Source organism: Bombina bombina, chromosome 5 (genome assembly GCF_027579735.1).
Source record: "Bombina bombina isolate aBomBom1 chromosome 5, aBomBom1.pri, whole genome shotgun sequence".
NCBI classification, from domain to species: domain Eukaryota; kingdom Metazoa; phylum Chordata; class Amphibia; order Anura; family Bombinatoridae; genus Bombina; species Bombina bombina.
Window position 1 is genome coordinate 244,999,385 of NC_069503.1, and position 12,493 is coordinate 245,011,877.

The following is a 12,493-nucleotide window of genomic DNA, read 5'->3' on the forward strand; positions in this document are numbered from 1 at the left end:
GTTAAGAACAATATGCTTTTTTAAAAAAATATGTGAAATTGCTTTTGTTATGCTTCAGCTATATGTATTTGCTTTTGTTGTTTGCTCAGAATCAGTGCCATAAAACACATGTAAATACATTTTGTGTGTGTTCCGCTGTTTTGGCTCTTTGTGGCTTACAATAGAGTTTGCCAGCAATAAGATGAGTAATATGAAGAAACCTAACATATACTCCTTGCTTACTTGTCTAGAGGGATGCAACTGCACCTCACTGATGAAGCACATAGAGGCCAACAACTGGGGTTGATTGTTTTCCCTTGCTCAGCTGGGATGTGACTGTTATTCTTGAGTTTCTTTTGGGCAGGGAAAGCTTGATATACTACAGAATATTTCTCCTCCATAAAAGGCATGGGTGACTATTCAAGATCAAGCAAATGGGGCAGATTAATGTCCAAAGATGCTTAAAATTCAGAAGTCAGTATTCCAAACCAAGGGAATCAACATATCCTAAAGTATTTCTTTCGTAGTACGCAACCTTTTGCCAGCTGCATGAATTATTGCATATAAAAAAGAGCTTGCCTCCAGCAGACATATTGTAAACTCATTGTTTGAAATTGCTATTCAGAACAAACGCTTGGCTAATTATTAATATTATCAGTTATTTGTAGAGCACCAACTTCCACAGCGCTATAAACATAGGTTTATTTGCAAGGTAAAAATTATGGGAAAGAATTGGATAGAGGGCCCTGAAAAGAATTGTATTGTTGCAAATCAGCTCTCATGAAGATGATACACACAACAACTGGGCTTACATGCAAAGGGAGTTCAAGGGGATGATAAAAGTAGGAAAAGGAATAAAGATAAAAAAATGTTAGTTTATATTGTATGCATCCCTGAACAGTATAGTCTTTAAGGAGTGCTTGAAAGTTTGAAAACTAGGGGAAAGTCTTGTGGAGCGAGGCAGAGAGTTCCACAAGATAGCAGCCAATTTAGAGAAGTCTTGTAGACAGGAATGTGAGGAGGTAACAGAAGAAGAGGGAAGGAAGTCATGAGCAGAGCGAAGGTGACGGGAAAGATAGTATCTGGAGACACGGTCAGAGATATAGGAGAGAGCAGTGTTATTGAGGGAATATGTGTTTTATTAAAAAGTTTAGAGGAAGCCAATGAAGGGACTGGCAGAGAAGTGAAAAAGATTAGGAGCAAAGTGTAATGTAGATAAACCTGGAAGAGGTATTTATTATGGATTGTAAGGGAGATAGATGGCAGCTAGGGAAACAGGAGAGGATTAAGTTGCAATAGTCAATAGTTAATGCGGGGTATGATGAGAGGGTGGATTAAAGTCTTTTTTTTATGCTTTATTGCAAAAACAATTTTAAAATACATAAGAGAAAAATACATGTTGTTCAAATCTTTAGGTGCAAGATGTGGAGACTAGGTATATAAACAGTAACAGTAAGTAAGCGCTTGTCCAGTCAAAAAAAAAAAAGAAGACTAAACAAAAACCAAATAAAGGAAAGGGAGGCCTATACCAGGCCCTATCGCAGCCTTGTAACAGTGCTGTCCCAAAATGAAGAAAAAAACACACAAAGCTAAGCTAAAACTCTGTCTCCCCCCCCCCCCTCAAAAGTTAATTCCAGTGAATTGGTTTGACCAGTATGATTTGATTTATTTGATTTTTCTATTCTGTGACCATAAAATTTACAAACTTCCCCAGATCTTGACATAATGCTCAAGGTTGTCTAAGTTATGCATTTTGTAATCATATGCCTCCAGGATTGCATATCTCATCAACATGTTTTTAAAGATGATTAATAGTAGGGAGTCTATTTTTTACCCAGTTTATAAAGATCAATGTTCTCATTTTCAGAATCCTTACCTGAATGAATTTGGTATTTTGACCCCATTCTGGGTGTTTAGTAAGAAATATTATATTTACTCCGGATAGTGAGATCTTTATCTCAAGGATACGAGATAGCAAGAATTCCACCTTTGCCCAAAGTTGTAACTGTCTAGGTCAGGAGCAGACTAAAAGTATTAAGTCTGTGTTGGGCTTTGAACATTTAATACATTTATTTTCTATTTCCTTGGGCCACTTCTGTATCCTCTAAGGGGTCAAGTAATCCTAATGAATAAGTCTTAGGTGTGATTCCATAATGGACATGGTTCTATCTAGTTGGTATAAAGTCCCCAAGCTTTTTGTATAATTTTGTCATCACTACGTATCGGTAGGATTTTATCCCATTTAGCATATAGCTCATTTATCTGGTGCTGCTCTAATGTAAGTAATGATATTTTATAAATAACTGATAATGTCACACAAGTGTCCAAGGTTAGTTACCTGAAGTTTCTTCCATTTTTGAAACGCTTTATAATTTAAACCTGGTGGAAATTGGGTGTTCCCTAAGAGATGTAACCATTTGGAACATTTAGCTTCTATATGCAACAATTTTATGGAGGCCCTCCAGGCCTTAAGAATATCTCTCAACAAGGGATGTTGATAGATTTTTTTACCTGATTCTTTAATGGAAGCATGGAGAACAAAGTTGAAATAACCAATCTAGTGGAAATCTTAGAAGAGTAGCATAATTATAGAGCAGTAAGTTAGGTAGCGCTAATCCCCCTCTAATATAGGGGAGGTATAATTTACTCAGTTTAATCCTGGGCTTTCTGCCTTGTCTTAAAAAGTATCATAATGCTTTAGTGAGGTTTTTAATATCCTGGTGTTTGATTATTAATGGAAACATTTGTAAGGTGTACAGAATATTTGGGTGAACAAACATTTTATAAGCTGCTACTCTGTCGGATATTGAAAGAGGGAAGCTATTCCAACAGTTTAATTTGTTAATACTATTATCTAAGATCTTTGTTATATTATCTTTATAGCAATCCTCCAGCGAGGTGTGTTTCTAGAAAAGGATGATTAATATTAGATTTGGAATTTTTTAGCCATAGGACATTGGATTTTGAGAAGTTGATTTTGTACCCTGAAACTCTTCCATAGGTCTCTAATTGAGTGATGATTTCCTTTATTTGTTTATCTGGTATGGTTACACACAGCAGGAGATCATCTTCAAATAGAGACATTTGAAAGGTTTCCTTGTCCAGTTTACAACCTGTCAAGATATTTCTTAAATCTGATGTGAGAGGTTCCAGGACCAAATCAAAGAGGAGTTGTGACAGTGGACAGCCTTGCCTAGTCCCCCTATATAGTGGGAACGGCAATGATATGTTGTTATTTATCAAAAGAGTGGCATTAGCATCAGAATATACATTTAAATTTAAATCTAGAAAGTTGCCATGAAACCCAAATTTGACTAAAGTTTGGTGCAAAAGTCACATTCCACTCTGTCGAAGGCCTTCTCCACATCTGTTGATAGGAGAAAGGCCTCTGGCTGAGCAGGAGAGTCCCTTCTCTCTAACTCATCTCTATAATGACAGATAACATGTTCAATGTTCCTTATGTTATTTTCAGAACTCCTGCCTTTCACAAATCCCACCTGGTCAGGGTGTACTAACTTGGGAAGGATTACTTTAAGTTGGTCTGCTAATATTTTCATAAAGATCTTATAGTCCAGATTTAGTGGTGAAATTGGTCTATAAGATGTAACCTCCTCTAGATCTTTATCTTCCTTGTTGATTAAAATTATATTTGCACTTTTAAAGTGCTCTGTGATCTTAGTATAGTGACAATAATATTGATCGTATAGGGTTTTAAAAAACGGGGTAATGTTCTCTCTCATCATGGCATAAAACTCTATTGGTAGGCCATCAGGGCCCGGGGCGTTCCCTTTCCTCATTGACTTGATGACATTGTTTATCTCTTCAAATTAAATTGGTCCATTTAAAAGATCTAGTTCTTCTTTTGAGATTTTTAGCAGATTTAATCAATTAAAATAGTTTGTTATATCTGTTTTTAAATGTTTCTGGGAGGAGTACAGTTTCCTGTAGTATTTTTGAAAGAAGTCTATGATATCCTCAGCCTGGATTAAAGGGACACTACACCCAAAAAGTTTCTTTCATGATTCAAGTAGAGAATACAATTTTAAACGACATTCCTATTTACTTCTATTATCTAATTTGCTTCATTCTTTAGATATACTTTTCGAAGAAATAGCAATGCACATGGGTGAGCAAATCACACGAGGCATCTATGTGCAGCAACCAATCAGCAGCTTCTGAACCTATCTAGATATGATTTTCAGCAAAGCATATCAAGAGAATGAAGCAAATTAGATAATATAAGTAAAAAATTGTGTGCTCTTTCTAAATCATGAAAGAAAAAAATTGAGTTTCATGTCCCTTTAAAGTCTTAGATGTGTCTTGTGTGAGGAAGTGGCAGATTTTAGTGATGTTTTTAAGGTAGAAACAGCAGGAATTGGCTAAAGACTGGATGTGGAGTGTGAAAGACAGAGTAATTTGCATATACAATAAACAGAAAAGACAATCTTATATGAGACTGGTTCTGACAATTTACCATGATCTTACATAATATTAAAAAGTAAAATAAAAATATATATATATAATGGTTGAATGACTCAGAACGTCAAAGCGCCCTATGTCTGTTTTATTTTTTATTTTATTTGTCCTATGTTACAGATGGTATTCAGTCCAGTTTTTTGCAGAGATGGCAATTAACAGACACATCAGAATTCATAGTTTTTTGTGGTTTTTTGTTTTATATTTCAGAAATCTTAAAAGTTTGATTCCGACTGTGCACATAGAACATGTTGCCTTGGAAATATTTTGTACCCTCTTAATGTTAATTGCGTTTATTATACTATGCCTCAGTGGTTTTGCCACCTGTGTACTTTATGAATAAGTTTATTTCTTAATGTCTTAACACAGTATAATAAAAATACTAGCAGAGAATATTAAACTTAAATATTAATACAGGATGTCAAGGTATTATTTGGGTATACATATATACAGTATATGTATTAAATGAACTTGTTTCTGCATGTTTAAACTACTTTTCTGAAAATGTAAAAGTGCTATATCAGTATTCCAATTAATCTTCTAGATAATTTGCTAAAGCATTTAGCAGACTACATGGAAACAGTGCTCATCAAGCCAATGGCAAAATGACACATTGTTATTAAAATATACTACATATTAATGTTTTTGTTGAGTAAAAAAAAATATTTCATGATTTAAATAGGGCATGTAATTTTAAACAACTTTACAATTTACTTTTATTACCAATTTTGCTTTGTTCTCTTGGTATTCTTAGTTGAAGCTAAATCTAGGAGTTTCATGTGCTAATTTCTGAGACCTTGAAGAATGCCTCTAATCTAAAAGCATTTTGACAGTTTTTCACCACTAGTTAGTTCATGTGTTTCATATAGATAACATTGAGCTCAGGCACGTGAAGCTCCTAGGAGTCAGCACTGATTGGCTAAAAATGCAAGTCTGTCAAAAGAACTGAAATAATGGGGCAGTTTGCAGAGGCATAGATACAAGGCAATCACAGAGGTAAAAAGTATATTATTATAACTGTGTTGGTTATGCAAAATTGGGGAATGGGTAATAAGGGGATTATCTACCTTTTTAAACAACAAAAATTCTAGTGTTTACTGTCCCTTTAAGGCTAAATAAAAAAAAATTCACAAATCCAGTATTTCATACAGTATTTCATACAATTTGTAATTTTTATATATAATAAAATTATACTGGTATCATACCTTGCCAAGGGCAGTAAGCTGCTGGACCAGAAGATGGGCACCTTCTGTCTTTCCTGCACCACTTTCTCCAGAAATTACTATGCACTTTAATAGAAAATACACACATAAAATTATAAATCCAGAGGCATTTTCAGAAATCATTAAATATAGTATTTAGAAATTCTTTACCAGTTATTCTCTACTGTATTTTGCCTCCATTGTGTCTTTATCTATCCTCCATCTTTTTCTTTCCCCAGTTTTTTTTCTTCGCATTAGTAATTCTATGTTACTCTGTTGCTCTTATTTTGTAGGTGTATCATTACAGTTCTGTTCACTATCTCTACCCATGTCTTTTTCTCCTTTTATCATTATTAAAAACCTAGGCCTAGATTTGGAGTTTGGCGGTAGCCGTGAAAACCAGCGTTAGAGGCTCCTAACGCTGGTTTTAGGCTACCGCCGGTATTTGGAGTCACTCAAAAAAGGGTCTAACGCTCACTTTTCAGCCGCGACTTTTCCATACCGCAGATCCCCTTACGTCATTTGTGTATCCTATCTTTTCAATGGGATCTTTCTTACTCCGGTATTTAGAGTCGTGTCTGAAGTGAGCGTTAGAAATCTAACTACAAAACTCCAGCCGCAGAAAAAAGTCAGTAGTTAAGAGCTTTCTGGGCTAACGCCGGTTCATAAAGCTCTTAACTACTGTGCTCTAAAGTACACTAACACCCATAAACTACCTATGTACCCATAAACCGAGGTCCCCCCACATCGCCGACACTCAATTAAATTTTTTTTAACCCCTAATCTGCCGACCGCCACCTACGTTATACTTATGTACCCCTAATCTGCTGCCCCTAACACCGCCGACCCCTGTATTATATTTATTAACCCCTAACCTGCCCCCCTAAACGTCGCCGCCAGCTACCTACAATAATTAACCCCTAATCTGCCGGCCGCAAAGCGCCGCCACCTACATTATAGCTATGTACCCCTAATCTGCTGCCCCTAACACCGCCGACCCCTATATTATATTTATTAACCCCTAATCTGCCCCCCTCAACGTCGCCTCCACCTGCCTACACTTATTAACCCCTAATCTGCCGACCGGACCGCACTGCTATTATAATAAAGTTATTAACCCCTAATCCGCCTCACTAACCCTATAATAAATAGTATTAACCCCTAATCTGCCCTCCCTAACATCGCCGACACCTAACTTCAAACATTAACCCCTAATCTGCCGACCGGAGCTCACCGCTATTCTAATAAATGTATTAACCCCTAAAGCTAAGTCTAACCCTAACACTAACACCCCCCTAAATTAAATATAATTTAAATCTAACAAAATTAATTAACTCTTATTAAATAAATTATTCCTATTTAAAGCTAAATACTTACCTGTAAAATAAATCCTAATATAGCTACAATATAAATTATAATTATATTATAGCTATTTTAGGATTAATATTTATTTTACAGGTAACTTTGTATTTATTTTAACCAGGTACAATAGCTATTAAATAGTTAAGAACTATTTAATAGCTAAAATAGTTAAAATAATTACAAATTTACCTGTAAAATAAATCCTAACCTAAGTTACAATTAAACCTAACACTACACTATCAATAAATAAATTAAATACCATTCCTACAAATAAATACAATGAAATAAACTAACTAAAGTACAAAAAATAAAAAAGAACTAAGTTACAAAAAATAAAAAAATATTTACAAACATTAGAAAAATATTACAACAATTTTAAACTAATTACACCTACTCTAAGCCCCCTAATAAAATAACAAAGACCCCCAAAATAAAAAAATGCCCTACCCTATTCTAAATTACTAAAGTTCAAAGCTCTTTTACCTTACCAGCCCTGAACAGGGCCCTTTGCGGGCCATGCCCCAAGAAGTTCAGCTCTTTTGCCTGTAAAAAAAAACATACAATACCCCCCCCCCCCAACATTACAACCCACCACCCACATACCCCTAATCTAACCCAAACCCCCCTTAAATAAACCTAACACTAAGCCCCTGAAGATCTTCCTACCTTATCTTCACCATACCAGGTTCACTGATCGATCCAGAAGAGCTCCTCCGATGTCTTGATCCAAGCCCAAGCGGGGGGCTGAAGAGGTCCATGATCCGGCTGAAGTCATCATCCAAGCGGGAGCTGAAGAGGTCCATGATCCGGCTGAAGTCTTCATCCAAGCGGGAGCTGAAGAGGTCCATGATCCGGATGAAGTCTTCTATCAACGGCATCTTCAATCTTCTTTCTTCGGGAGCCATCATCTTCCATCCGACGCGGAACATCCTCTTCTCCTGATGCCTACTAGCCGAATGACGGTTCCTTTAAATGACATCATCCAAGATGGCGTCCCTCGAATTCCGATTGGCTGATAGGATTCTATCAGCCAATCGGAATTAAGGTAGGAAAATTCTGATTGGCTGATGGAATCAGCCAATCAGAATCAAGTTCAATCCGATTGGCTGATCCGATCAGCCAATCAGATTGAGCTTGCATTCTATTGGCTGATCGGAACAGCCAATAGAATGCGAGCTCAATCTGATTGGCTGATTGAATCAGCCAATCGGACTGAACTTGATTCTGATTGGCTGATTCCATCAGCCAATCAGAATATTCCTACCTTATTTCCGATTGGCTGATAGAATCCTATCAGCCAATCGGAATTCGAGGGATGCTATCTTGGATGACGTCATTTAAAGGAACCGTCATTCGGCTAGTAGGCGTCGGGAGAAGAGGATGTTCCGCGTCGGATGGAAGATGATGGCTCCCGAAGAAAGAAGATTGAAGATGCCGTTGATAGAAGACTTCATCCGGATCATGGACCTCTTCAGCTCCCGCTTGGATGAAGACTTCAGCCGGATCATGGACCTCTTCAGCTCCCGCTTGGATGATGACTTCAGCCGGATCATGGACCTCTTCAGCCCCCCGCTTGGGCTTGGATCAGGACATCGGAGGAGCTCTTCTGGATCGATCGGTGAACCTGGTATGGTGAAGATAAGGTAGGAAGATCTTCAGGGGCTTAGTGTTAGGTTTATTTAAGGGGGGTTTGGGTTAGATTAGGGGTATGTGGGTGGTGGGTTGTAATGTTGGGGGGGGGGTATTGTATGTTTTTTTTATAGGCAAAAGAGCTGAACTTCTTGGGGCATGCCCCGCAAAGGGCCCTGTTCAGGGCTGGTAAGGTAAAAGAGCTTTGAACTTTAGTAATTTAGAATAGGGTAGGGCATTTTTTTATTTTGGGGTTCGTTATTTTATTAGGGGGCTTAGAGTAGGTGTAATTAGTTTAAAATTGTTGTAATATTTTTCTAATGTTTGTAAATATTTTTTTATTTTTTGTACTTTAGTTAGTTTATTTCATTGTATTTATTTGTAGGAATTGTATTTAATTTATTTATTGATAGTGTAGTGTTAGGTTTAATTGTAGATAATTGTAGGTATTTTATTTAATTTATTTATTGATAGTGTAGTGTTAGGTTTAATTGTAGATAATTGTAGGTATTTTATTTAATTTATTTATTGATAGTGTAGTGTTAGGTTTAATTGTAACTTAGGTTAGGATTTATTTTACAGGTAAATTTGTAATTATTTTAACTATTTTAGCTATTAAATAGTTCTTAACTATTTAATAGCTATTGTACCTGGTTAAAATAAATACAAAGTTACCTGTAAAATAAATATAAATTCTAAAATAGCTATAATATAATTATAATTTATATTGTAGCTATATTAGGATTTATTTTACAGGTAAGTATTTAGCTTTAAATAGGAATAATTTATTTAATAAGAGTTAATTAATTTCGTTAGATTTAAATTATATTTAATTTAGGGGGGTGTTAGTGTTAGGGTTAGACTTAGCTTTAGGTGTTAATACATTTATTAGAATAGCGGTGAGCTCCAGTCGGCAGATTAGGGGTTAATAATTGAAGTTAGGTGTTGGCGATGTTAGGGATCGCAGATTAGGGGTTAATACTATTTATTATAGGGTTAGTGAGGCGGATTAGGGGTTAATAACTTTATAATAATAGCGGTGCGGTCCGCTCGGCAGATTAGGGGTTAATAAGTGCAGGCAGGTGGAGGCGACGTTGTGGGGGGCAGATTAGTGGTTAATAAATATAATATAGGGGTCGGCGGTGTTAGGGGCAGCAGATTAGGGGTACATAGGGATAATGTAAGTAGCGGCGGTTTACGGAGAGGCAGATTAGGGGTTAAAAATAATATACAGGGGTCAGCGATAGCGGGGGCGGCAGAATAGGGGTTAATAAGTGTAAGGTTAGGGGTGTTTAGACTCGGGGTACATGTTAGGGTGCAGACGTAGGAAGTGTTTCCCCATAGCAAACAATGGGGCTGCGTTAGGAGCTGAATGCGGCTTTTTTGCAAGTGTTAGGTTTTTTTTCAGCTCAAACAGCCCCATTGTTTCCTATGGGGGAATCGTGCACGAGCACGTTTTTGAGGCTGGCCGCGTCCGTAAGCAACTCTGGTATCGAGAGTTGAAGTTGCGTTAAATATGCTCTACGCTCCTTTTTTGGAGCCTATCGCAGCCATTCTGTGGACTCTCAATACCAGAGTTATTTTAAAGGTGTGGCCAGAAAAAAGCCAGCGTTAGATACGCGGGTCCTTACCGACAAAACTCTAAATCTAGCCGCTAGTTTTTTCACCCCCAAAAAATATTGTTATGATTTTTATCGTCTCATAGTTTGAAAGAGGATACTTTCTTAAATGAGCTCACTCCTGTACCTGTTGGTGACTTGTGGATAATGTTACATGCTCATTGATTACCTGCCCTAAAATATAGCTTCTAGAATAGTGTTTATCCACATGACTAGGCCTTTTTATTATGAGGTGTTATACATTTAAATGTTATTGGTATACTGATACCTGATCTGAGTTGTATGTAACCATGGATTGGTATGCAATATCTGCCACAGCAAAAATATGAGGAGTATTAGCAGTCCTTTTTGCTCCAATGTAGAGTTGCGAGTACTGAAATAATTAGAAAATTGGTAATATTAAATTTAGATCATAATGCATGAAAAAAAAATGCAAGAAAAAAATAGGTGACATATTTGATGTTGGCAAAAAGAACAGATAGAATGTTATCTGTCGTTAAATTATAATATGTTTCATTAGGAAACTGGTAAAGTTATTATATAAACAATGGAATGTAAAATATTTATTGAAAATTAGAATTATAAATCATACTTACAACATTTCAAACATTTTATAACTCATTATTGATTTCTGTTTTTAGGTTTACCTTTCCTCTGACAGACCAGGCTTGTTACATAGAAGGATCTGCCACAGGCTAGTTTTCACATCAAACTGTAGAACTTGATTTTTCAATTCTAGATTGAGCTGTCACGTAATAAGTAACAACGTTTACATATTTTACTAGAGTAAATCCATCAGTAATTTTCAAGACGAACATAAATCATAAGCAATAGTAAATAAGGACTTTATAGGATATAGGTTTTATAGCCCCTAAACACTCATAGCAGAGATAATCAAAATTAAAATGTTTTAACCATTAAGTTGGAGTTATTGAAAATGTATACAGTCACCAAATCTTGTGTAAATAAAACAGGTAATCCAATGAAGGATGCAGCAATAGAAGGGTAATTCACTAAGTCCTCTTTGAGTATTTGGTGCACGTAGAAGCAGTAGCTGCATCCCCCTAATTTGTACAAAAGCTCAATATCGAGTCCACTGCGCCACAGAATTTCTTAATAAAAAGTCTTCTTCTTTATTTATTCACATATTAAAGACATCATGCAACGTTTCGGCCCACTGGCCTTAATCATGCATATGTTACTCACTCACCTACAACTGCATTTTATAGGCTAGGTAATCAATTGATTTGGTGTATAATTGTATATCATTTTAATTGATTACCTAGCCTATAAAATGTAGTTGTAGGTGTGCTTTTTAGTGTCTATAAAACAATGGGAACTGCCACGTTGACATTTAGGTAACCTTCTATGCTCTGGCCAATTAGGGACAGTTATAAATAGGTCACTAGAGTGTGCAGTCAATGGCTGTGTGAAATATACTAGTGTTCTGCACTTTTATTTCTAACAGGAACTGAAAAGCTCATAATTTCAGAATAGAATTACAGGAAAAGGGGACAAAATAGATAATGAACATATATTGCATAGATTTATCATTTTATATTACCATCTCAAAGTGTTTAATATCACTTAAAATCTATTAGGATTTTACATATCAGTAGTAAATTATTTGAATTGTTTCCAACTTTTTGACTTTGTTGTATTTGATGTAATTCCAATTGATTTAAATCTATGTGACTTGAATTTCTTTAAGTTGTTGAAATTACAAATACACAATTTTGAGAGTTATTTGCATATTGACCTATGACTTATTAACCTCTTAAGGACATATGACGGATTTTTTCCGTCATAAAACAATTGAGCAAACTGAAAGCTGTGTCCTTAAAGGGTTAAACACCTGAATGCAAGAGTGTTGATGCTTTTGCAGACAGTCACTTGACTTTTACAGAACTCTCAGAGACTTTTGCAAAAGAAAGTTCCAGGCAGCCAATTGGAAATGACGGCATCATCAAAAACTTGCATTTTTGCACCCTATATAAGGCTAGGTAAAGTATCTAAATTTTAGCTACATACTGTAGTTAGGATCTGACTGAGGACAGACAAGTCCTTTCGGACAGGACATGGTCAAATGTTATTTTTATATTTATCTGCTTTGAAGGAATGTACTGAGTGTGAACTATAGCCAAAACAACGCACTATTTATAAATGCAATTAAAATTTTTCGAAGTATATTTCTAAAAATAACACCAGTTTATTACACAGTTTCTC

At 35.9% G+C, this 12,493-nt stretch overlaps 1 protein-coding gene across 1 annotated transcript in view; it reads right to left on the bottom strand.

Annotated features, from left to right (window-relative positions):
* Positions 1-12,493, bottom strand: part of MYO3A (myosin IIIA) — a 499,205-nt gene that overhangs the window by 240,252 nt on the left and 246,460 nt on the right. The window contains 2 exon segments of the mRNA XM_053715695.1: positions 5,661-5,744; positions 10,536-10,640. Of these exon segments, the coding sequence (XP_053571670.1) occupies positions 5,661-5,744; positions 10,536-10,640 (189 nt within the window).